At 36.9% G+C, this 27,839-nt stretch overlaps 1 protein-coding gene across 1 annotated transcript in view; it reads left to right on the forward strand.

Annotated features, from left to right (window-relative positions):
* The window catches only part of THSD7B (thrombospondin type 1 domain containing 7B), a 701,170-nt gene that overhangs the window by 417,141 nt on the left and 256,190 nt on the right, over window positions 1-27,839 (forward strand). Inside the window, exons 12-13 of the mRNA XM_007456952.1 lie at window positions 6,766-6,960; window positions 19,714-19,977. Of these exons, the coding sequence (XP_007457014.1) occupies window positions 6,766-6,960; window positions 19,714-19,977 (459 nt within the window). The remainder of the gene's footprint in view (window positions 1-6,765; window positions 6,961-19,713; window positions 19,978-27,839) is intronic.

Below are 27,839 nucleotides of genomic sequence, written 5' to 3' on the forward strand. Positions count from 1 at the left end.
AGTAGTAGTTAATAATCTGCTGATTTCAGTCACCATTAAAGCCTAAGAAGGCTGCCTAACCGTCCCACATTGACAGCCAGCGTCTTCAAAAAATTAACGATGAGATACACTGAGAATTCATACAGGTCCTTGCTTTATTTCTTTAGCTAAATTCTCTGATAATTTTACATTTCCTGCTAAGCCATTCCTTTTCATGTTGCTAGAATTGAAAATAATCAGATAACAGTGGAAAGCAATTAGTAACTTTTCCCTTTTGGTAATTTTTTTTTCTCCCAAGGCTCAGGCTGTGTGGTGATTAAGAGAAAGATCAAGATGAACTCAAGTCTATGTGTTATGTACACTGCTAGACACTATGAATAGGAAAATGTGACCTCAAGCATCACAGAGATGTTTGGAGGGTTCCAGGTCACCCGACCATATCCACTTACCAGGTGACTGTCCTTGTCTGAGAGCTCTTGTCTCAATAGCTTAGCTCAACCACCTGCTTCTCCATCATTCCTTAATGAGAATACCCATCTGTTCCAGGCAGCTACTCTGAGAGCTTTCTGCCCAAAGCTTAAGATAGCTAAATTTCAAACAATGCACAATGAGATTGTTCTGCAGCTATTTGAGCTAATTTTACCTGCGAGTACAATTTTCCTCCAGTAAAGACAGCAGTATTTCAAGTTTAATAAATAAAATATAATTAAGCATCAAATTGCCACTCTGCTTAAATGATTCATTCCAGGTAGAAATATATGACAGGAATGGTCAGTAGTGAATACCTCTTCCTTGCCTGATGGAAAGACCTTTCCCACTAGTATAATACAGTATTTTAAATACTTAAAAACATCAAAACAGACATCTTTTCTCTAGATTGTGACCTGCAAGTGATGTGCTGTGATCCAAAAGTCCCAGAACTCAGAGTTCAACTAAATAACAGGTGTCTGACAGGTCCATTCTCTGTAATGGCCTATTTTTTTCATGCTTGCCCTGAACACATCCTTTCCATTCAAGACTGAAGTGTACCTACTTTTCTCTTGTTTACCAGGATTTCCCCATTGGTTATTGCCATTAGGGAAACTACATTACTGTGCTACTATTATCTGTCTACCTGCCTGTCACTGCCACTACTATTAGCCTCCCCAAAGCTAGATTATTTATATGTACATGTATATCTACATATACACACAGAAAATACTTTTATAAATATTCATAGTTCCTTATATTTTGTGACCAAGTGATTGGATGGTTGGATGAATAAATGGGTCAATTTCAGTAAGGTCTATTAGGGAAGAAGGTATAGGTAATAAAGATCCAGGTGTATAAGCAGTCTAGTGTCTAGTCTGCCATGGGGGTAGAGAAAGTGACCTTAAGAAGGTTTATTCCTGATCCCAGGGCATGAGCTATTTTTTCTGCCTTATGTTTATTCTTCTTGTGATCAGTAATGAAGCTCAAATGCTCCTAATGGTCTGAAAAGCGTGGCTACAATATATGCCCCTAAGTATTACTTAGATGTTAAAATTCTCATGAACTCAGCATTAGCACAGAGGGGCATGGCACCTTTTTTGTTGGATATGACCACCTCAGTAAGTGAGGTGAAAATATGGCCAGCACTCTTTTGTGCAAATACTCACGCTTTTCTCATTAGACTCTTAAGTACTAGGGATTTTGATCTTGGTGCTTCTGGAAAGAATTCCCAGCAGACCTTAGATTCCAGTTTCTGACTTCCTGGAGTTGTGGTCTTATATGGTAGCTTTTACTGTAGCCCCATTTTTATAGACACTGAGCATAATGCAAGAGCATCACTTGGAAATACAACACAGTATCCTTGGGAGGGCCATGCAGTCCTTGGAAGAGCCTACTGACTTCAATATTAAGGGAGGCTCCAGTCACATTTCTTAGGGGTCAAGAGGGTTTGGTAGGATTTGGAAAATTCTTCCTGAGCCAAGGCAAGAGATGGTGGAATCTTCTTTGCAGCCATGTCTTAGATTTCATTTCCAATAGCCTTCCTCATAATAATAGAAACTCTCTAAGCAGATGTACCAAGTGCTTAGTTCTGTGCTAAACACTTCATCTGCATCAATTTATCATAAGACGTAGGTGTTATCATTCCCATTGTATGGATGAGTTAATTGTTTTAGTAGAATTTACATAATTTGCCCAAGGTAACAGTAAAAAAAAAAAAAAAAAAAAAAAATTCTTTAGTTCTGTTAAACACCAAGGCCCACAATTTGATAAGTACACTCTACTTACCATCTCTGATTTAGTCCTCAAAGAAATTATTTGACTTGAGTCTATACACACTTAATATTGCCCACAGAACTATATTGTAGGTTAGAAATAACATAGTTTAAAAGTATCCTTTGAATAGATACATCTGTATGTATAACTGAATCACTTTGCTGTACACTTGAAACTAACACAACATTGTTAATCAACTATGCTCCAATATAAGATAAAAATTTTTAAAAATATCCTTTGCCCATGAGTTGCCCAGTGGAAGGGGCCTCTGAATTGGGTTGTACATCTAGCTACTAGTTATCCCCCCTTACTCTAAATGTCTTCCCTTTTCATTTCCTTTGTATGTATCTGTCATCTTTCCTTTGTTGGGTTTCCAGTCCTGCATACTTCTCGCCTGCTATTTCTTCATTTTTTGCCTACCCTCTAGTATCATTCAATGTGCAGTCATTTGATAAATGTTTACTAAATGATTCCTTTTATACTAGAACATTCCCAAGAAGTAAATTGTTTTATTCAACTTGTTCATGTTTTTATTTCTAGTGGTTCTTTTCACACTTGAAAGTAAATTAGGATCCTGAACCTGAAGAAATCTGAGAACCATAATGCCTGGCCTAAATGGATGATTGCATGCTATGTAGCATATCGATTGCCAGTCACCCCTGAGCTGATCATCAGTGATAACCTAGAGCAATGGTCTTCAGTCTAATGTGGGTCAAGTTCATACTACAACTCTGAATGCATTCTGTGGCCCTTAGAATCCTCCAAGGCCTCCATTAGACTACTGGGTCACTTTGTGCAGGAGTGATGGATCTGATTTATTCTACGTAGTCCTGTGAATGCATTGAATGTGTTAAGGGCATATCTAGTATACCAGTTGACTAGTGGTGATTGTAAGTGTAGTACAGAATCAGATGAAGATTCACCCAGTTTTCTCTTCACCTTAATCTGAGGATGGCCAAGGAAGAAATGAGGTGTGGTGAGCGAGAGTGTGTGCATGTATACTTGCTAGAACTATCAGCCTGCTTGATTTAAAACAAATATAAAGAATAATAATAATAGCCTTTATTTGGCTCTTGGTGGGTGTGAGACACTGCTTTGAGAATTCTCACAGCCCTTTGTTTATGTGCTCTTATAATACTCATTATAAAGATGAGACCAAAGCATAAACAATTTAAATAACTCATCTCAGTTCACATAGCACCCAGCTGTTTGGGGATGGAATTTGCATTCATAGCACTTAACAACAGTGTCTGTGAATTCTGTCATATGCTAAAGCTATTCTTTCTTAGTTTCTTGTGCAAAGAGTTCAATATAGACATTCATAAATCCAGTGTATTCTAATTTAGACAGTTTGTAGAACTTAAAAATATCATTGAATGTTTATCATAGCTTTCAAATTTTAAACTTATTGAAATGAAATATAGAGAGTGAATATTTTATAAATTTATTTATTTTAGGCTGTGTTGGGTCTTCGTTGCTGTGCACGGGCTTTCTCTAGTTGCGGCGAGCAGGGGCTACCCTTCATTGTGGGGCGCAGGCTTCTCATTGCGGTGGCTTCTCTTGCTGCGGAGCACAGGCTCTAGGTGTGCGGGCTTCAGTAGTTGCAGTGTGTGGGCTCAGTAGTTGTGGCTCGTGGGCTGTAGAGCGCCGGCTCAGTAGCTGTGGCACATGGGCTTAGTTGCTTCTCGGCATGTGGGATCTTCCCGGACCAGGGCTCGAACCCGTGTCCCCTGCATTGGCAGGCAGATTCTTTTTTTTTTTTTTTTTAACATCTTTATTGGGGTATAATTGCTTTACAATGGTGTGTTAGTTTCTGCTTTATAACAGAGTGAGTCAGCTATACATATACATATGTTCCCATATCTCTTCCCTCTTTGTCTCCCTCCCTCCCACCCTCCCTATCCCACCCCTCCAGACAGCCACAAAGAACCGAGCCGGTTTCCCTGTGCCATGCGGCTGCTTCCCACTGGCTATCTACCTTACGTTTGTTAGTATATATATGTCCATGTCTCTCTCTCGCCCTTAACCACTGTGCCATGAGGGAAGTCCTAGAAAGTGAATATTGTAAAATAATGTATTATCATTGGAAAAGCTCTTCATTTGTATATTGATAGAGGTTTAATTTTCAAATAGCAGTACTTTTTGAAAGTATTTAAAATTCCTCTTCGTATTATTCAGTGCATTGTCATCTTGGAAAAGAAAACTTGGCGTGATAAAAATCCCCTAAATTAACTCCAAATTAGTTATCTAAACATGAAATTCCAGTAACATTTGCTTGTACACTACTTAAGAAAGTATCTTATTTTATTCATCATTAATGGCTATAATAGTCCCAACAAAGAAAATGCAGGTGATGTTGGTTTGATGTGCAATGGATTTTGTTCCTAGGATGTGGATAAAAACAAGAACAAAAACTATTCAAAATTAATGAATAGGCCCACCTGCTATGGAGCAGATGTACAAACTGGGAAGTGTTGTGCGTGTGTCCATTGTCATCTTAGCTGATTCCTTTGTCCTAAAGCATTAGCTAGGTTTGGCTTTCACCAGTAAATAGACAGATAGGTAGTTGGATAAATGGTGTTCAGATTGACTTGTTCTCTGCTGTGCTCAGAATAAAGAAAGGAATTCAGAATATAAGAGAAATGGGCAACTGAAAGCCCCTGTGTATACTTACCCTGTGTTAAAGAAGTGTATATAAAGAGTTCTTAACAACATTGTTCCTAGGCTGTGGTCTCTTTATTCCTTGTGACTTGGTAGATTTTAAAGAGCTGTAATAAAAATGATCCTAAACCATAGTTTCTTTAGGATGATGAACACAGCAAATATCCATTAACAAATACCATGTCCAAAGGCGTCATGCTAAAAGTGGGTGGTCAGTGGACAGGCTGGATCAGAACCACTTGGGACACTTAAAGACAAAAATATTCCTGGACTTCTCCCCCCGGAGATGCTGATTTAGTAGGTCTGAAGTTATGCCATCAGATCTCTATGTTCTCAAAGACATCCGTGATTAGGAATCAGTTGAGAAGTGTAGTTTTCAACAGGGGGTGACATTTGGCAATGTGTGAAGTCATTTTTGGTTTTCGAAACTGGGAGGGTGTGTGTGCTATTGGGTTGAGGCCAGGAATGCTGCTAAGTCTCTTACAATGCACAGGACACACTTGTGTACCCACAAAATGAAATTATCCGATCTAAATTGTCAGTGGTGCCAAGGTTGAGACATGCTGGTCTAGAAAATAAAGATATATCCTTAGAGTCCATAATTAGGGTGAATAAAAGATGCACAAAAATATCATTCATTCTTAATAAATGGCATTAGTCCAAAGACTCAAAAAATTAAGCAAAATCTCAAAAATGTCTTATCTTGAGATTATCAGTTCATGGTATGACTGGAGACATTCTAGCTGAAAAAGTATGTGAGAAACATCTGCAACTGGTAGGATATTTGTATTAGGGATTATCTGGATAGATTATGCCTGTATTTAAAAAAAAAAATAAAAATTTTAACTGATCCTGAAACGTTAGCAAGGGAAAAAAAGTTTACTTGTAGAAAGCAGAAATTCCTTTTAAAATACTGACTGAAGTGAAAAATAGGGCCATTTACATAAGTGCCATTTAAACAAGTAAACAAAAATCAAATCTAGGAAAAGTTCAGATGATTTTTTGGTGGTTTTGTCCTTTTTTGTCCTCCTATTACTCTTTTTTTTTCTAGTTGTTGATTTTTTTTTTTTTGGAGCATAATTGCTTTACAACGTTGTGTTTCTGCTATACAGTGAAGTGAATCAGCTATATGTATACCTATATCCCCTCCCTCTAGGACTTCTCTCCCACCACCCCTCCCTACCATCCCGCCCATCTAGGTTGGTCGTCACAGAGCACCGAGCTGAGCTTCCTGTGCTTTATAGGATGTTGCCACTAGCTATTTATTTTATGCATGATAGTGTATATATGTCATTCCTAATCTCCCAATTCGTTCCACCCTCCCCTTCCCCTCCTGTGTCCACATGTCCGTTCTCTATGTCTGCATCTCTATTCCTGCCCTGCACATTGGTTCATCTGTACCATTTTTCTAGATTCCACATATATGCATTAATATATGATATTTGTTTTTCTCTTTCTCGCTTACTTTACTCTGTATGACAGACTCTAGGTCCATCCAGGAATGAAATTGGGACATTTGTAGAGATGTGGGTGGACCTCCTATTATTATTCATTTACAGATTCTCTTTTCTAGTTTTGTATCATCTCTAGAGATCAAATGCTCACAGGCAGGACATACAGAAAATTACTGAATGTTATTTTGGTTGCTGTCAGTGCTGGGTTTGGATTAATAACGAAACCAATTAAATTCTCAAATACCTCCACTGACAACAATAAATGTTTAATTTCCAGAGAGAAATAAGGTTAGCTATGTTGAACACCTTTTGCAATCACAGTGATAACCAAACTTTTCAAACATTGGGGAATTCTGCAATTTCGTCCAAGAACCAGCAGCAGCTTGATTTAATTAAAATAATAACAAAAGAATCCATGTTTTTTTAGCTGTCTCATGCATCTCTGGTAATAACCAGTCGGCAGAAATGACGGAATGCCTCAAGCAGACAAATGGTATGCCTCCCCTTGTGCAAGAATGTACAGTACCCTGTCATGATGACTGCACCTTCACTGCTTGGTCCAAGTTTACGCCCTGCTCCACGAATTGTGAAACAACTCGAAGTAGGCGGCGACAGCTCACAGGTAGGGTGTGCTTTTCATTCTTTAGATTCAGGCAAGTGATGCTCTCCTGAAACCGATCACGGAGAATATATGTTCCAGAAGGATGGGAAATTGTATCAGGTCTCTCCCCTCCCCTCCCTGCCATTATGCATCCTCAGTGCTAAAGCTTGGCACATAATAGATACTCAGTTAATACTTGTGAAACAAATGAAAGATGTGAACCATTCCAAAGCTATGAAGTTCTTCTCTATACAGCTTATAATCTTTGTAGTCATAAATGGCAGTATATCCACCAACTTCCTGGAGTAGTTAATGGCAGAGTTTCTGATGTTTTTCATGCCAGGATCTCAGCAAGTTTGAAAGCAGTCTCTGATTTGTAAAGAACATCAAAGGCAGATCTCACCTATGTCATTATCTTTTGCCATTACCTTATAAGTAACTTGATATTTTAAAATTTTAGTGGTGGAAGGCAAAAATTGAACTACAGGGACTTCCCTGGTGGTGCAGTGGTTAAGAATCCACCTGTCAGTGCAGGGGACACAGGTTCAATCCCTGGTCTGGGAAGATCCCATGTGCCGCGGAGCAACTAAGCCTGCGTGCCGCAACTACTGAGCCTGCACTCTAGAGCCCGCAAGCCACAACTATAGAGCCGCACGCCACAACTACTGAAGCCCACATACCGTAGAGCCCACGTGCTGCAACTACTGAAGCCCGTGTACCTAGAGCCCATGCTCTGCAAGAAGAGAAGCCACCAGAATGAGAAGCCTGTGCACTGTGCACGGCAGCTAAGAATAGCCCCTGCTCACCTCAATAGAGAAAGCCCGTGTGCAGCAAGGAAGACCCAGTGCAGCCAAAAAAAAGAAAAAGCAAATCGAATTACATACATAGATTCTGCTTTTGTGGTGTATGCTAATTATTGGTTCTATTTACATCCTTGAAATTTAATGGAAATTGAAGCAATGAATAGTTTAATCAAGGTCTTAGAGCAATTTTTGCCTATAATATACAAATAATTGATGTAGTAATATATATCCTACTTCTTATCTAGATAAATATGGCAGAACGTCTCTTCATTGAATGTTTTTTCATATTTGCAGAAAACTTAATTCAGGGAATGAAGAATCAAAGGAAACTGCCAAAATAATAATTGGGTTAATAAAATGGGTGTTGACATTGAAGAATTAAGTACAGATGACCATTTTTTCTCATGAGCAATTCAAGTGCTAATTCTCTCAGTGTCAAGACCTTCGTTTGAAAGCATTGCATACCAGATTGTTTTACATTTAACTTACTCTAATGGATTGACAAAATCCATGAGAGCGCTTAACAGGATTCTGCGCACAAATCAGGAGCCCATTTGTAAGTACAGGTGAAACGTATACTCACAAATAGAAACATCAAATTAAATGTTATACTTTGATATTTCTTCTATAAGAATTTGTTCATATAAAGTGTTATGCAACATTGCTTATGTTTCTAAGACAAAACAAATTTCTTATTCTTTAACAATATAATGGGGTAGAATGTATATGACAAGAATAATTCCAAGTTCAGGGGCAATTTAATGGAACTTGGTTTGCCTGTTCCTACATAATCCTTCAGAAGCCATTATCCTGGCAACTCTGTCTATATCTTTGAGATGAGAGAGAATTTCCTTGAGAGGGAAAGAAAGTTTTTAACTAATGGCCAATTTTTTTCTTTGTCTTGAAGGTTTGCTAAAGATGTTTTGTATCTGTAAACTGAGAATGAAATAATTGAAAATCCTAGGATACTTATTCATTTTGCAACCAGTACAGTTTGTGTTATCAATTGTCAAAACTTTGATGAATTTGATGATTTAACATATACTTTTAAGGTAAATACTGAAGAACTGTTAAATTTTTCCTTGCAAACTCTATCCTAAGAATTACATTAATATTTAGAATTTCTTTTCTAAATTATTAACTGTTATGCTTTTGCCTAGCTGATTGATCTTTGTATGTTTCAGTATCTAGATGACACCTAAACAACTGTCTAATTTCATGAAATACATGAGTTGTTAAAATCAATCAAATGAATTATATAGTAGTGTCAACTGAAAGAAAAATGCACAGCATGAGAGTTATGAGTTAAGGTTTATCCAGGGGCTTACTGAGGACTGTTGCCCCGGAGACAGCCTCTGATAGCTCTGAGGGACTGCTCCCAAGAGGTAGGGGAGAAGGCTAGTTTATATGTGATTTTGTTGTTGTTAAGAAATACATGCAGTCAGCATACATCTTCGTAGAAACTTACTGCTAGTCACAAAGAACAGCAATCTCAAGGTAATGATCATAGCGCTTTCTATGTATGGGAAGACATACATAGAAATGTATGGGAAGAAGTGAAGTTTATTAAAATTCTTCCTGAAGTGTGTCTGACTATCTAAGGGCCTGTTTGTTCAAAGCACAGAGTATCCTTTTATTGTCTTTAATTTCCTCTGTTAGAAGCACTGAGTGTACGGTCAGTCAGTGACTGCCATGGGTTAATCTTTGTAGACTTGGATGGAGAATGACATACTCTTTGCTCTTCTTTTGTTGGAAGTTCCCCCATTTTGGTCATAAATTCAACCAAAGTTTGAGAGCCGTTTCATGACCAATTTGTCCTAGGGCCCTACGTCAAGGATTTCATAGGATTTAGTTGATAGGCCACTCAATGTGCTATGACTGAATTGGGCCCTTCTAATGGTAACCATAAAGGTCTCTGGACCACCTGTCTTAGTAGTCTGTTACGGTCCAGGAAATGATTCTCCCTGATTGTTTCTTGCCATATCTAGAGTTACACTGTTATAATCATTTTAATTCTATATAGAACTATATTCGATCAAACATTTCAAATCTTAGTCATTACTGCTTTTGTTGGAGACGCTGTTTATTCTTGCATTACCAAATCTACAGCTATCTTATCAGCAGAATACAAGTTCTATAGCTAGAAGTATTAATAAGGTCATAGTGAGGATTTATGCCATGAACTTCCAGCATCAAACCAGTTCTTGAGATCACCAAGACTAGGGAGCAGATTGTTTAAGGCACAAATCTGATTTTTTTAATGTGAGTCATTAAATGTGTTCTATTACAAGCCCAACAGAGTCATTAAACTTAAATGACTGTTACTTGGTGTTACCCATATAAAAACATTCCATAACTGAGGAAGAGTCCCTCCTGATAAGTGGGAGGTTATGTTTTTTGAATTAAATTTAGCTCATTGTTCTGACTGAGCTTGAGTAACTTTGATAGAAAATTCATATTTATGTTAAAATAAATTTTCTAAGCGACCATCCAATCACATCCTTGGAGAAGAGAAATCCACCAAGGTGAACCAGAAGTACTGGATGTAGGTAATTGACCATAAACCAAAAAATGAGATTTTAAAAAATTTGCATAGGATTGTGCCCATGATACAAAAACATTTGGTTCATATGTAAAAATTCAAGAAATCAAGATCCGGTCTGGCATCTTGGAATAGCTATCTGCTTCTGATGCCCTCATCTCTTCCTGCTGTGGGTATGGTTTCTTTTCTGTTTTGAGTATTGTGTCAAGGTGAGTTTGAGGTTAGCAATCCTCTCTATATACCAGTCCAGTGCAGGGCCCTTTTTAAATGGGAAATATGAATCTAAGAGTCAATTCCCTTTAGTCTTGTTGTGCCTGAGCTAGTTAAGAGTACCTGATAAGGGCCTTTCCATCTAAGCTGAAGAGAGTCCTTTAAATGATGTCTTTTCCAGTATATATTCTTCTGGTTGTAGTCATAGTGTATCCGATCTTTATCCAAACATCCAAACATAGATTATTGTGATAAACTTCAGAAATTAGCTAAAAATGTTCTTTTAATAAGTGACTTAAACTTTTATGATAATGTAACATAGCAACAGGAGCCACCTAGGAAGTGAGTTTCAGGCAGTAAATACCAAAACCTTATAGATAATTAATAGCACAAGAACTTGATATCTATAAACATATATTACTGAAACATATCTTTTCTCTAAAGTCATCCTCATTTCCACCAAATATAGCCAAACTAAGACTAACTTGTTTACAAAATAAGTCTGGTTTCAATAAACTCGGCCAGATTATTTACATAAGTGTACCAAGAATAGCAGTTGATTATATAGGCTCTTTTAAATTTGTTGTTTTGAAGCTTGTCATAAACAGTCCCTGACTGAACTTTATTAAGGCTTCTCAAGGCCACGAAAATTATGCCTAGGACTTGCCATCAGATTTACCTGTATAGGTTTGGGTGAATTCCTCCCTTCTCAAGGTCCCCAAAGTATCTTGAGGGTCCTTTCTTATTCACCTGATGGAGGATGCTGGGAACCCTGCAAATAAGGCACTAGGCTGTTTCTCTAAGGGGCTTTATGGCTCCATAAAGTCCATCTTAGTTCTTTAAAGCTGACTTGTTATATCCGATTCTATGCATATTCTCAAATAAGGCATTCCAGTCAAAGCTATGTTAATATAACCAGTGTTGCCATTGTACCCTGTCAGACGGAGAAGAGATTTTTGTTGAACTTTTGCAAATAACTATATTTCCATGAAAATAAGAATAAGGAGTTTCCACTTCTAGAGGGATCAGGAAGAGAGAAAAAGATAAATGTTTCAATTCTGCTTACAAAGGTATAATTTATCAAATTGGTGTTAGTCATAGTATAAGAGGAAAGATTTCCTTATATCAAGAAAACAAAGATAAACAGTAATATTTTAGACAAAAGGTCATAAAAATTATAACCATATTCATCAGATCATTCAGTCATATACAGTTAAGTGTTGTTCATTTTGATCTCCTGTTAACAATTTTATGAAGTCATCAGATTTTTCACTAGAATTCTTTAATTTCATACCCAGTTCAGCAGTATAATCTGAAAGCTATCAGAAACCTGTAAATGTCAAAAAAAAAAAAGTCCTTCCGTGACTCTTCTTGAAGATGAAAAATTTTAATAAAAGCAACAGAGTAAAATAACTATCTATACATGACAAAAGACTTAAAATGGCATGGTTAAAGATATAATTACACTTGACAAAGAAATTTGGTTATTTCTGTTACACACATTTTAAGATAATTGGACTATGATATAACATTAGAGTAGGACATCTGAATTTTAGGAATTTCCTAGAACTTCTAGAATATTTATATTGATAACATTTACTCATACAATATTACCTAAGGTTTATCATCATTTATTTAACAATGTTAATCATGTAATTTAATATACCAAATAAACCTAATTAGTTTAATATCTTTCTTTGAGATGTTTCAGGGTCCCTTGGAGACATGCCAACATTAGCTAGAGGTCATAACAGAGAAATTCAAATTCTAGTTTTGCACTAGCTTATTTTAATATTAGAATTCTTTCAGCCAATTAAGTTCATTTTAATCTTTGCCAGCCCTGGTCATACATCAAACTCTTTCTCAGGGTTTCTTTTCATAACCCTGTAATTTGCCTTTTTTTCTTCCAGATTGTGTCCTATGCTTTCCCTTGCTCTTTTATTCTTTTTCTCTTAACCTCTCTTTAGGACAAAATTACTTTGTTTTCCCTTAACAGAATGCATTTCCTTTTCGTTTACCCTTTTAAAAAGTTTTCTTGCATACAAAGATGTTTTATGTATTTTAGTGGTTCTAATTACACCTATTAATCAGAATTCTCAACCCTTAAAAACCCCAATCTCTAGCAAAAACCAAGAAGTCAGCCGTTATGAACTGTTTGTCACATGAGTATGCCTGATTGGCAAACTTATGGACATATTCCATTACCTCTAGAAACACATTTTTTCACAGTGTAATTTTTCCTCAGTGTGGTATAAGACATGACCAATAAACCAAACATCTTTAGGTTTTTTTTTAAGTAGGAAGACAAAAGTAGATAAATTTAGACTTGCTTAGCAATTAATTTCCCAGTATTTTCTATTATTTGGAAATGATCTACACATTCAATGAATTCCCATCATTTAACTTAGTAAAACTCTAGAATTTCAAGTTATCAAAAGGTCTGGAGAAACTATTTTTAAGTAGACATACAATAAGACATAATTGTTCGTAAAGCATTCACCTAAAAAGTCTTAGCCCATTTGGATCTAAATTTCTTTATGAAAATATCATTAGTTTTCTTGCTGACAAATTTTGTTAGCGATAACATGATCTTATTTGACATTTAGTAAACAGATACAATAACAGTTGTACATATAATGTTCTTAACTCTAAAGATAGGACTCTTTTAGTTAAACCAACAAACTTGTTTTTATTGGGTAAAGATTAATCGTAGATCATGTCAACTACAAACTGGCACTTGCCATTGGCACTTGCCATCTACCTCTACAAGGATTAAATCAGGAGCTGCTGACATTCAACACCCGCTGACAGGTGTTCAGGGTGGAGATCAGGAATGAAGCATTGTGTGCTCTGTGAAAAACAGGTCTTCAGATGGTTAGATATTTTCAGGAGATGATTTTATGAACCCAATTCTTGTATCTCCTCATATCCAGAAAAGCACTAAAATCCTTCATGGTGTCATCTGCTCCTTGTGACTGGCAGTAACCTTCATGAGACTAGCAGAAACCTGCAAAAAAATATGCACTTGATTGCATGTAGCCCCCTTCACCAAAATCATATATATACTGACCTTCCCCATTACCTCTTTGGAGCAGTTTCTCAGAGCTATCTGAAATGCTGTCTCCCGAGCGATAGTCCTCATTTTGCCCCACATAAAACTTCACTCACAACTCTCAGGTTGTGCTTTTTTTTTTTCAGTTGGCAATCGTGATGTTAAAAAAACCATTTGGGTTAATTTGTATTGTATTTCTGAGAATGTATACAAGCATTTAATTTTCTTTAAGCCAATTAAATAGTTCTTTTTTACAGTTTAATTTTGATAATACCATCACTAAAGGTAGAAACATATATCTATAATGTACACACAGACATATAAATAGGCACAACCAGAGATTGCATAACCTCATTTTAAAATTTAAGTCATGAATCAGGTATTACAATATAAAACTTGCTAGTTTATAATAACAGTTGGAATAAGTTAACTCACTTGGGTTTTAGAAGGCTTCTTCCCCCACACACACACACCCTTTTTTTTTTTTTTTCAATCTCAGAAATTGGAGAGAGTCTAGATAAGAGTTTCCTGAGAGGACCTGGTAAAACATTAACATCTCAAAGGCTCAAGGAGATCATTGTAAGCTCCTCCTAGAAGGAATTCTGTTCCCTTTGGGTCAGAATTTTGAAAAGATGTTTTATAAAGCCAGCTTCCTCTGACTGCATATGTAAAAGCCAGTTTTGGAATGTCAAGAGAGTCCCATCTTGACCTTTTTCAGGATGACATTTCCTTCATTTCCCAATGCACTACTTGCATGTATAAGCTCCTTATAAACATATACCTCTGACTCATACCCTGCCAGGTTTAAGCTGGCACCACTTTCTTCTGATTTGAAGGCTTTGTTTCCCATTTTAGTGTTGGTTTGTCAGGATAAAATTACTATTGAAGACTGGTGGGCTGATGTCACTCCTCTGGGTGGCACCGTAGAGTCATCTCAGGGCTTTCACAGGTCTCAGTTTCTCCCCCTGGCTGTATAAAATCTCCATGGAGACTGGAACACTGGTTGGCCAATGTTATGTGTGCATCCCAAGAGCAAATTTCTTTAAATTAATAAGTGGGTTACTCACACTGAATGGTGTGAGGGCTTGCCTCTGCCACTCCTATAAATTTCCCAGTTGACTGAGAAAACTGCAAATGGTTGGGAGGAGCTGTGTCCCTGATCTTCGGAGCTGAAAGCTCTCACATGGTATCTTCAGTTTTATTCAGACCAGTGTCTTTCGACTTGGTAACCCAGCTACCTCTTCTTGAACCAAAGTTCAAGGAAAACCTACTCCTCATGGCAAGGAGTTTAACAACCACCAAATAAAACTCAGAATCATCAATCAAGATGTGAGATCCAAGACCCAGGAGAGACATACCCAGTTGTCTGGACTCCCCGAGGAAGTGGACCAGCACAAGGGGCCCATGTTGGGCCCAAGGCTCCAGATACTTGTAGAGTTCAGGCAAAGGAGAGAAATCAGCTCTTGATCCCTTTGTGGTCACCAAAACATTCAACTGAAAGAAAAATGCACAACATGAGAGTTGTGAGTTAAGGTTTGTCCAGGGTCTTACTGAGGACTCTAGCACAGGAGACAGCCTCTCAGATAGCTCTGAGGAAGTGCTCCAGAGAGGTAGGGAGGGAAGGCTAGTTTATATGTGATTTTGTTGCTGTTAGGGAATACATGCAGTCAGCATACATCTTGGTAGAAACTTACAGCTAGTCACAAAGAACAGCAATCTCAAGGTAATGATCATAATGCTTTTCTGTGTATGGGAAGATACAAGAAGTGGGGCTTATTTAAATTCTTCCTGAAATGCATCTATCTGTCTAAGGGTCTGTCTGTCCAAGCACAGAGCATCCTGTTATTGTATTTAATTTCCTCTCTGTGAAACACTGAGATCACTGTCAGTCAGCAACTTCAATGGCTTAATCTTTGTAGACATAGATGGAGAGCAAAATACTCTTCACTCTTCTTTTGTTTGCATTATCATTGGTAGAAAAACAAGTAGTGAAAAATCTGCACTTCTCAAGTTTTATTTTTATTGTGATACTAATGCTTGTGTTTTGGTTTTTCCCTTGTAATTTAGTATTAAACTTAATGAGCAATTTCTAATATGAATGATAGTGAAAAGGGATGGGCTTAGACTGTAAAGCAATATGATTCTCTAACACAGACACACACAGAAGAGCGTACAGACACAAGTACAAGCATCTTCATTGTATAGGGGACCATCTACGGTGTTTATTTTTCTTTTTCCATTTTTTTAACCAGAAACCTTAATTTAATATCTGGGTGTTTGTTGTATGCAAACTAGATAATCACAGGTTTCAGATTTAGTGATAATTAAAGCAGTTGTTTATACAATGCTGTAAATAATCCTTCAAATAGTATAATCTATCTAGGTTATTCATATGTATATATTCAAGATAACTGGGTAACTAATACCTACTAAATATTGTAGTTTTGTGTTTTTGTGGAATCAGTTACAACTTTCCCTCTGACTTAAGAGGAAAAAATGTCTTTAGAGTTGTAGTAGAGATTGATTTTTAAAATATTTTTTAAAGTACTGGCTGGTTCTGAATCCAGGGTTTAATACTGATTATGACTAGAATGTAATCAAAGTTAAGGACCACTGGTAATTGGTTTCTTATGGTGAAAACCATCTCTACATTAACTAACTTGCTCAAAGCCTTCTTCAAGCAGTGATGCCATGTAATTAAGAAGGATATCACAAATATAGAGACAGCATATATTTGTACAAAATATTTGTTCTGCCAGTAACTTTTGGTTACTTTGTACATGAACATTTTATTATTTATTCCTATTCTCTCTCTCTCATTTCTTCCCTTTTTTTCCCTTTTTTAAAAAACTTTGCTCAATTATTCAAGGAACAATTCTTGTTTACCATTTATGTGTGCTAGGCCTTGGGAACACTGTAAGGGAATAGATAGACATGACCCTAATTTAAGAGCTTCCAGTCTAATGAGAGATAGAGTTTTGCTACAGACAGTTACAACACAGTATAGTACCTGCTACAATAGCTGTCATATAGGATGCTGTATTAGTTTTTTATTATTGCTTCTTTAACAAATTGCCACAAATTTGATAGCTTAAAACCACAAATTTATTCTCTTACAGTTCTGTAGGTCTGAAGTCAGACATAGATTTTATAGGGCTATAAGCAAGATGTTGGCAGGGTAGCATTTTTTTCTGGAAGGTTTAGGGGAAAATGTTTTCTTTTCCAGCTTCTAGGTGCTGCTTATATTCCTTGGCTCATGGCTCCCTTCCTCCAAAGTCTTGAAATTCAGAAACATTACATCATCTTTTGATCATTCTTTCATGGTTATTTTGCCTCTGATTCTTCACTCAGCCAGGAAACGTTCTCTGAATTTAAGATCATGTGGTTATGTTGAACCCAGTAAGATAAGCTCCTTATCCCAAGATCTGCAAGCTTAGTCACATCTACAAAGTTCATTTTGCCATCTAAAGTAGCGTGTTCACATGTTCCAGGGATTAGGATGTAAAAAATTCTTGCAGAGCCGCCATCCTGCCTACCACATGCTACACAAGTATATAAGAACACCTCTTCTAGAACTGAGATGAAGAGTGTATTCAAGGATGACTTTCTGGAGGGAGTGATCTATCAGTTTGGACCGAAAGGACAAATAGTCATTAGCTAGGAAATGGAGGGAAGGTAGAACTGGTGACAATTTCTGGAGTAGAACATGCAAAGGCCAGCAGTTAAATGAGTAGCTTCTAGGAACTAAAAAATGCTCAGTATTACTTATAATGTGCCAGAGGCAGAGTGATGCAACACAGTTGGAGGCAAACACTAAAAGACCCAGATCCTGTGGAACCTTGATGACCAAGGTGAGGAGTCTAGACTTCACTCCATGAGCTGTGGTAAGTCACTGGAGAGTTTTAAATAGATGAGTCATGTGATCAGATTTCCAGGTTTGTAAGTTGGTCCTTCAGTGCAGGGAATAGATTGAAGGAAGTGAGTTATGGTGGCAATAAGATCTTGGAAGGTGCCATTATAGTGATTTAAGCTGGAGATTTGGAGGAGGGCTAAATATGGGTGGTATCAGTCAGAATGGATACAGCAGACTGATTCAAGAGATATTTAGGTATTTGAAATGATAGATCTTTGTCGTTAAACCAGATACAGGTAGCACAACAGAATGATTCAAATGTGACACTCCAGTTTTTGACTCAGTCACATTGGTAGAACTGGGAAATGCAGGATAAAGAATGGTTGTGATGCTCAGAAGGTGAGTGTGGCTTTTGCCACGTTGAGTTTGACTCGTTCTTTAGGTGTAGATTTCCAGTCTATGGCTCAGAAGCTTGAATAAGAAATCTGGGCTGAAGATACTAATTAGGGATTTAAAGGTTGTAGACGATTATTTAAACTCTTTGGGTGGTGAAGGTGTAGGATCAGAAAAGAGAATCTAAGGCAGTGCCCTGAGGAAACCTATCAGTTAAGAGAGGTACAGAGGGAGAAGAATTCAACAAACAAACAAAAAAGGTGTGCCCAGAGAGATGGTGAGGGTGTGGAGTAGGGGTGAGGGACATAAAGGTAAGGTGAATGAAACTTGGGAAAGATATTTCAAGAATGATGGCATAGTCAACACTCAGAACTATTGTTGAATGATCAGGTCTGAAAGGTAAGACGTAAAAGATAGTTCATGACTTTATTACTTTGGCAAGAGTAAGTACTTTTAAGGAAGAGGTAGGCTCAAAATCTAGGGTTAAGTGTGTTGAGAATAGAATGGAAATATAAGAGATGGAGACAGTGGTACTTTGTGGACATTTGAAAAGCACCAGAGACTTTGGTTATGTGTTAAATGCTGATAAGAAGGCGCCAATCCTCCTCATCCATTGATATGTCTCTCACGCAGTAAATTCTCACAGTGGTGATAGATGCTCTGCTCCTCAAACTTATTCTCAGGAAGTGCCCCTAATGGTAGAGGCAAGTGAATACTTCCTCCCAGAGGGACAGTGGTGTGGCCGAAGCTTCTACAAGATTATTTCAGGTCCTGCAGGAATCCTTATTTATTGTGGCCATAAGCATCACAGAAGGCATAAAGCCAGTCATCCAGGTGACAACTGTAGAACTGCTGTGTGTAAAGTAAACTAACTGACAATAAGAAAGTAGTCTGTGCATCAGCTTATTGCAAGCATTTCCAAAACAGCCATAAGGACTGGAGATAAACTAATAAAGCTGCCTATTTTTTTTAATATATATAACCAGCCAAGACTCTCACTAATGACCCATTAATAAGGAAACAAAGTGGAATTATTAGATCTAGGAAAACTTTTAAAAATCTAGAGGAAGTGTGTTGGTAGCAAAGTTGAGTCAAGTTACAGGCCATCTTGGAATCCATTAAACATAATGATCAAGTACTCACAGCTTTGAAAAATGACTCTGCCTTGTCATTACTCAAAGTTGGGATTACACCTAAAAGGTCCATCAAAGTCAATTGGTAAGGTAAGGTCATATTCTAAAATACATAACCTAAAAAGGTCTCTCAAAGTGCAAGTCATACCTTTTTCTCAGATTAAATTATCCAAAATGAATTGAGCATTTATTTCAATCTATTGTTTCTGTCAGCATTTGTGAGCTGCCTGATAAGAGGAACCAAAATAAGTTCCAGTTTGTCCACCACACACCAAGTGACACCCAGGCTCACTCCAGGGCCATTGTCTGGGAGGATATCATTTTGTTCCTTGAATAAATAAACTGCTTTTAAAAAGTTACTTGAAAAAAAGGGAAGGACTTAATACTTAGACCGTTTTGTTCATTTCCCTGGTAACCATAATTTCACGGAAAATGGAGACAAGGTAGTCTATCTGATTTTTATCAACAAATTATAGGGAAACCAATATTAAACACATCAAGGACTTTTCTATCTGTTGAGCCACTGTAGCAAACATCTTCTAAGTATTTTTTGCCTCTCTCTAATATGAGACCTCTTTTTTTCAAATTAACTTAAATTTCACAGTTGCTGTGGGAATTGCTTTCATTGTCCTAGGATTTCCTTCTGTGTTTAAAAAAAAGAGTGTAAAAAAGAAAGGCTTTATTTTATTTAAGACTTAATAGTCTAAGAGCTTTTAAATAAAATGTGAGCGACTTTTAACAGAACAGCAGATGTGAAATTAATACATCAATGTCTCTCATTGGAACAGGGAAAAGCAGGAAGAAGGAGAAATGCCAGGATGCTGACCTGTACCCTCTAGTGGAAACAGAACCCTGTCCTTGTGATGTGTTTACATCTCATCCTTACGGAAATTGGTCAGATTGCATTCTTCCTGAAGGCAGAAGGGAGCCTCAGAGAGGATTGCGGGTACAAGGAGACAGCAAAGAATGTGGAGAAGGAATGCGTTTTCGAGCAATAGCCTGCTCTGATAAAAATGGAAGACCTGTTGACCCCACCTACTGCAACAGCTCTGGTAAGGAGATGGGTGAGGAGTAACAGATGAGGACATTGACATACAGCCTAGGAGGGCCATCCCAGGTCTAGAATTGGTAGCCTCGTTCCTTAGTAATTACTTCAGTTCTTCTTTGTCAAAAACACACCACCTCTCATAAAATATGGACATATGAAATGCACATATCCATATCACACTAATTATCTGGAATGTGATCGTTTGGGATCTTTGACTCACCTCACTCTATACTTCACCTCTAGCCACTTGTTTCCTGGCGGTGAGCTCAGTTGCTCTTCCTCTAAGAAAGCCAAAGCCCAGTGCAAATGAATATATTTTACAGTGTTTATTGGTACTCTGATCATATATATAGAAGGCATCAGTCCTTGAATTTCTTATAAGGATGTTGACAAAATACCAATGAAAAAGTTAATTTTAAATGTTTTATAGTACAGTGTGTAAGTATACCCATATTTATAGACTAAAACTGTAGAAAAGGAATTAGGCAATCTGGCAGAATTTAATCAAGGAGAAGACTGTATTTTTATTTATTTATTTTTGAACATTGGGATAATTTAAAAGATATGGGGAACAGAGAAAGAAATGATGATTAAATACAGCTGGGGTAAACATTGATGGAAGAGGCTGAGACTAATGATTACAATGGAACTTATGAATTTCCTGCTCTATTTTTTGGTTTTTAATTACCTTAAGAAACTGAAGTTAGGGATTTTACAGAAGGTATGGATAGAGAGAATTTATGCTGGAATGGCAAACGCTAAAAAAAGATGAAAGATTTTTGTCTCTGTCATCAAGGTCTTATATCCTAATAAGCTTCCTAATAATACCAGAAATGGCAAATTGAATTCACTTTTAACACACAAGTAAATCATAGTTCATCCTTATTCTTTATTTCCGATGTATCAGTTCATTTTAGTTAGGATATATCTGGATCATTATAGGAATGCAATTTAAGGTTTAACGATTTTTAATTAGTGTCATCATTGCTCTACTTTCTAGGTTAGTCTACAGAATTGCATTCAGTGATTTTACTTTCAGAAACATTAAACACATCGCAAGCAAGTAATGGACCCATTTTACAGAGGCCAAAGTTGGTTTGCTCTGGTCTTTGTTTTTCACCTTTAATATACATAATGGTTTACTTTTAATTTTTTTTCTTGAAATATATTTGACATATACACCTTGAATTTATGCAATGCTATAACATATTAATTCAAGACATTTATAGGTTGTAATATGACTGTACTTGTAGTGATAATTAATACCTATAACATTATATAATTATCATTTCTTTTTAGTGGTTGGAATAATCTAGTTTCAGCAAGTTTGATTATAACACAATATTGTTGTCTGTATTCACTGTATTGTGCATTAGATCTCTAGGACTTATCTACTACTCATTCCAAGTTTGTACCATTAAACAAACTATTCTATCCCTGTCTATCCCTCTGTTCCCATGCCCTGGAAACCACTATTTTACTCTGCTTTTGTGAGTTTGGCTTTTTTAGATTCCACGTATAAGTGATATAACACGGTATTTTTCTTTCTCTGTCTGACTCATCTCACTTAGTATAATATCCTCAAGGTCCATTCAGATTGTCACAAATGGAAGATGTTTTTCTCATGGCTGAATAATAGTCCATTATGTGTATACACTACAAATTCTTAATCCATTCATCTGTTTATGGGTGCATAGATTGTTTCTAAATCTCGGCTATTGTGGATAGTGCTGTAATATACGTGGGAGTGCATACATCTCTTGGATATCCTGTTTTTATTTCCTGTAGGTATATACCCAGAAGTGAAATGGTTGGATCATATGGTAGTTCTATTAATTTTTAAAGGAACCTCTATATTGTTTTACATAGTAGCTGCACCAATTTACATTTTCACCAACAGTGTGCAAGTATTCCCTTTCTCTACATCCTCATTAACACTTATTATCTCTTGTCTTCTTGTTGCTATTCTAAAAGGTGTCAAGAGATAGCACATATGGTTTTGATTTGCATTTCCCTGATGATTAGTGATGTTGAGCATCTTTTCATGTACCTCTTGGCCATTTGGTTGTTTTCTTTGGAAAAAGTCTATTTAGGTTCTCTGCCTAGTGTTTAACCGGGTTTTTTGTTTTTTGTTATTAAGTTATGTAAGGTTCTTTGTATATTTTTGGATATTAACCCCTCATCCAATATATGGTTTGCAAATTTCCTCTCATTCTGTAGGTTGTCTTTTCATTATGTTAGTTGTTTCTGTTTCTGTGAAAAATCTTTTAAGTTTGTTGTGATTCTATTTGTTGACTTTTACTTTTATTGTTTATGCTTTTGGTGTCATATCCAGAAAATCATTGCCAAGACCACTACTGAGGAGCTTCTTTACTACATTTTCTTCTACGAGTTTTATGGTATCAGGTCTTATGTTTAAGTCTTTTATCCATTTCAAGTTAATATTTGTGAGTTGTGTAAGATAAGGGTCCAATTTCATTGTTCTACATGTGTTTATCCAGATTTTCCAGCACCATTTTATTTTTTAACATCTTTATTAGAGTATAATTGCTTTACAATGGTGTGTCAGTTTCAGCTTTATAACAAACTGAATCAGTTATACATATACATATGTCCCCATATCTCTTCGCTCTTGCATCTCCCTCCCTACCACCCTCCCTATCCCACCCTTCTCGGTGGTCACAAAGCACCAAGCTGATCTCCCTGTGCTATGCGCCCAGCACCATTTTTTGAAGAGACGGTCACTTCTCCATCAGGTGGTCCTGGCTCCCTTACCAAATATTAGTTAACTCCCTTACCAAATATTAGCTAACTGAATATATGGGGGTTTACTTCTGGGCTCTCTAATCTATTCCATTTGTCTGTGTCTATTTTTATGCTTGTATCACATTGTTTTAATTACTGTAGCTTTGTAGTATAGTTTAAAATCAGGAAGTGTGATACCTCCAGTTTTGTTCTTTTGCAGGATTTATTTGGCTCTTTTGGGTTCTTTGTGGTTCCTTAAAAATTTTAGGATTTTTTTTTTCTATTTCTGTGAAGAATGCCACTGGAATTTTGATAGAGATTGTGTTGAATCTATATATGAGTTTGTGTAGTATGGACATTTTAACAATATTCTTATCCATGAGTAAAGGATGTCTTTCCATTTCTTATGCCTTCTTCAGTTTCTTTCAATGAAGTCATAATTTTCATTGTACAGATCTTTCACTTCCTCAGTTACATTTATTCCTAGGTATTTTATTGTTTTTGATGCTATTGTGAATGGGATAATTTATTTTTCAGATGTTTCATTATTAACAAATAGAAACAACACTGATTTCTTTATTTTGATTTTTATATCCTCCAACTTTACTGAAATCATTGATTAGTTCCACCAGTTTTTAGTTGAATCTTTGCAATTATCTGTATACCAAATAATATCATCTGCAAATAGTGACAGCTGTACTTCTTCCATTCTGATTCGGGTATCTTTTATTTTTTTTGTTTTGCCTAATTGCTCTGGCTAGACTTCTGATACTATATTGAATAAGAATGGTAAGAGTAGGCAACCATGCCTTGTTTCTAATCTTAGAGGAAAAGCTTTCAATTTTTTTTACTGAGTATAACATTAGCTCTGGGTTTGTCATAGATGGCTTTTGTTATGTTGAGGTATGCTCCTTCTATACACAATCTTTTGAGTTTATTTTTTAAATAAATTTATTTATTTATTTGATTATTTTTGGCTGTGTTGTGTCTTCACGGCTGCACACGGGCTTTCTCTGGTTGTGGCAAGTGGGAGCTACTCTTGTGGTGCGCAGGCTTCTCACTACAGTGGCTTCTCTTGTTGCGGAGCATGGGTTCGAGGCACATGGGCTTCAGTAGTTGTGGCACACGGGCTCAGTAGTTGTGGCTCACTGGCTCTAGAGTGCAGACTCAGTAGTTGTGGCGCACGGGCTTAGCTGCTCTGTGGCATGTGGGAGGGATCTTCCCAGACCAGGGCTCGAACTCGTGTCCCCTGCACTGCCATCACCAGGGAAGTACCTCTTTTGAGGTTTTTATCATGGAAGGATGTCGTATTTTGTCAAATCCTTTTCTGTATCTATTGTGATGATCATGTGATTATTTTCTTTCATTCTATTAATGTGATTTAATAGGTTTATCAGTTTGAATCATCTTTTCATCCCAGGCTCATGGTGTATAATCCTTTTAGTGTGCTCAATTCAGTTTGCTAATATTTTGTTGAAAAATTTTGTATCTGTATTCATTAGTAATATTGGTTTATAGTTTTCTTATAGTGGCTATATCTGGCTTTTGTATTAGGGTAATACTGGCCTCATAGAATGAGTTAGGAAGTGTTCCCTCCTCTTCAGTTTTTTAGAAGAGTTTGGGAAGGATTGCCATTAATTATTCTTGAAATGTTCGGTAGAATTCACATGTGAAACCGTCTAGTCCTATGGTTTTCTGTATTGGGAGATTTTTGGTTACTGTTTCAGTCTCCTTCCTCTGAACAGACCTATTGGTCTGTTCAGATTTTCTGTTCTTCCAGATTCAGTCTTGGTAGGTTATAAGTTTCTAGAAATTTATCTATTTCCTCTAGGTTGTCTAATTTGTTGGCATATAGCAGGTCATAGTACTCTCTTATTTCTGTAGTATCAGTTGTAGTGTCTTCTCTTTTATTTCTAATTTTGAGTCTTATGTTGTTTGCTTAGTCTAGCTAAAGGTTTGTCAACTTTATCTTTTTGAAAATCCAGCTCTTTCATTGATTCTTTCTATTGCTTTTCTGGTCTCTATTTCATTTGTTTTCTCTCCAATCTGTATTTCCTTTCTTCTGCTAACTTCGGGCTTAATTTTTCCTTCTGGGTACTGGAGGTGTAAAGTTATTTACTTGAGATCTTTCTAATTTCTTAATACATCCATTTATCACTATAAACTTGCCTCTCAGAACTGCTTTTTGCAGCATCCCCTAGGATTTGATATGTTTTCTCTCCATTTTCATTGGCTTCAAGATATTTTTTTTTCCTTTTTGATTCTTTGGTCCATTGGTTTTCAGTAGTGTATTGTTTGGTTTCCACATATTTGTAGATTTTCCAGCTTTCTTCTTGTTGATTTCCAGTTTTATACCATTGTGGTCCGAAAAGATCGTATTTCAGTCTCCTCAAATTAGCTAAGATTTATCTTAGTCCTCTCATGATCTACTATCCTGTATGCACATGAGAGGAATGTATATTCTGCTGCTGTTGGTTGGAATGTTGTATATATGTCTGTTAAGTCCATTTGGTCTAAAGTATGGTTCAATTCCCACATTTCCATGTTGATTTTCTGTCTGGATGATCTATCCACTGCTGACACTAAGGTATTGAAGTCTCCTACTATTACTGTATTTTTGTATATTTCTCCCTTCATATCTGTTAGTATTTTTTTAAACATCTTTATTGGGGTATAATTGCTTTACAATGGTGTGTTAGTTTCTGCTTTATAACAAAGTTAGTCAGTTATACATATATATATGTTCCCATAGCTCTTCCCTCTTGTGTCTCCCTCCCTCCCACCCTCCCTATCCCACCCCTCCAGGCGGTCACAGAGCACTGAGCCGATATCCCTGTGCCATGCAGCTGCTTCCCACTAGCTATCTACCTTACGTTTGTTAGTGTATATATGTCCATGGCTCTCTCTCGCCCTGTCACAGCTCACCCTTCCCCCTCCCCATATCCTCAAGTCCGTTCTCCAGTAGGTCTGTGTCTTTATTCCTGTCTTACCCCTAGGTTCTTCATTATGTGTTAGCATATGGTATTTGTCCTTCTCTTTCTGACTTACTTCACTCTGTATGACAGACTCTAGGTCTATCCACCTCATTACAAATAGCTCAATTTCGTTTCTTTTTATGGCTGAGTAATATTCCATTGTATATATGTGCCACATCTTCTTTATCCATTCATCCGATGATGGGCACTTATGTTGCTTCCATCTCCAGGCTATTGTAAATAGAGCTGCAATGAACATTTTGGTACATGACTCTATTTGAATTTTGGTTTTCTCAGGGTATATGCCCAGTAGTGGGATTGTTGGCTCATATGGTAGTTCTATTTGTAGTTTTTTAAGGAACCTCCATACTGTTCTCCATAGTGGCTGAACCAATTCACATTCCCACCAGCAGTGCAAGAGTGTTCCCTTTGCTCCACACACTCTCCAGCACTTATGGTTTCTAGATTCTTTGATGATGGCCATTCTGACTGGTGATTTGCATTTCTCTAATGATTAATGATGTTGAGCATTCTTTCATGTGTTTGTTGGCCGTCTGTATATCTTCTTTGGAGAAATGTCTATTTAGGTCTTCTGCCCATTTTTGGATTGGGTTGTTTGTTTTTTTGTTATTGAGCCGCATGAGCTGCTTGTAAATTTTGGAAATCAATGCTTTGTCAGTTGCTTCATTTGAAAATATTTTCTCCCATTCTGAGGGTTGTCTTTTGGTCTTCTTTATGGTTTCCTTTGCTGTGCAAAAGCTTTGAAGTTTCCTTAGGTCCCATTTGTTTATTTTTGTTTTTATTTCCATTTATCTAGGAGATGGGTCAAAAAGGATCTTGCTGTGATTTATGTCATAGAGTGTTCTGCCTACGTTTTCCTCTAAGAGTTTCATAGTTTCTGGCCTTACATTTAGGCCTTTAATCCATTTTGCGCTTATTTTTCTGTATGATGTTAGGGAGTGATCTAATCTCATACTTTTACATGTACCTGTCCAGTTTTCCCAGCACCACTTATTGAAGAGGCTTTCTCTACTGTACATTCCTACCTCCTTTATCAAACATAAGGTGACCATATGTGCGTGGGTTTATCTATGGGCTTTCTATCCTGTTCCATTGATCTATATTTCTGTTTTTGTGCCAGTACCATACTGTCTTGATTACTGTAGCTTTGTAGTATAGTCTGAAGACAGGGAGCCTGATTCCTCCAGCTCCGTTTTTCGTTCTCAGGATTGCTTTGGCTATTCGGGTTCTTTCGTGTTCCCATACAAATTGTGAAATTTTTTATTCTAGTTCTGTGAAAAATGCCAGTGGTAGTTTGATAGGGATTGCATTGAACCTATAGATTGCTTTGGGTAGTAGAGTCATTTTCACAATGCTGATTCTTTCAATACAAGAACATGGTGTATCTCTCCATCTATTTGTGTCATCTTTAATTTCTTTCATCAGTGTCTTATGATTTTCTGTCTCCTTAGGTAGGTTTATTCCTAGATATTTTATTCTTTTTGTTGCAATGGTAAATGGGAGTGTTTTCTTGATTTCACTTTCAGATTTTTCATCATTAGTGTATAGGAATGCCAGAGATTTCTGTGCATTAATTTTGTATCCTGCTACTTTACCAAATTGATGGGTAAGCTCTAGTAGTTTCCTGGTAGCATCTTTAGGATTCTCTATGTATAGTATCATGTCATCTGCAAACAGTGACAGCTTTACTTCTTCTTTTCCGATTTGGATTCCTTTTATTTCCTTTTCTTCTCTGATTGCTGTGGCTAAAACTTCCAAAACTATGTTGAATAAGAGTGGTGAGAGTAGGCAACCTTGTCTTGTTCCTGATCTTAGTGGAAATGCTTTCAGTTTTTCACCATTGAGGATAATGTTGGCTGTAGACTTGTCATATATGGCCTTTGTTATGTTGAGGAAAGTTCCCTCTACGCCTACTTCCTGCAGGGTTTTTATCATAAATGGGTGTTGAATTTTGTCAAAAGCTTTGTCTGCATCTATTGAGATGATCATATGGTTTTTCTCCTTCAATTTGTTAATGTGGTTTATCACATTGATGGATTTGCGTATATTGAAGAATCCTTGCATTCCTGGAGTAAAACCACCTTGATCATGGTGTATGATCCTTTAAAAGTGCTGTTGGATTCTG

Source organism: Lipotes vexillifer, unplaced genomic scaffold (genome assembly GCF_000442215.2).
Source record: "Lipotes vexillifer unplaced genomic scaffold, Lipotes_vexillifer_v1.1 scaffold1211, whole genome shotgun sequence".
NCBI lineage: Eukaryota > Metazoa > Chordata > Mammalia > Artiodactyla > Lipotidae > Lipotes > Lipotes vexillifer.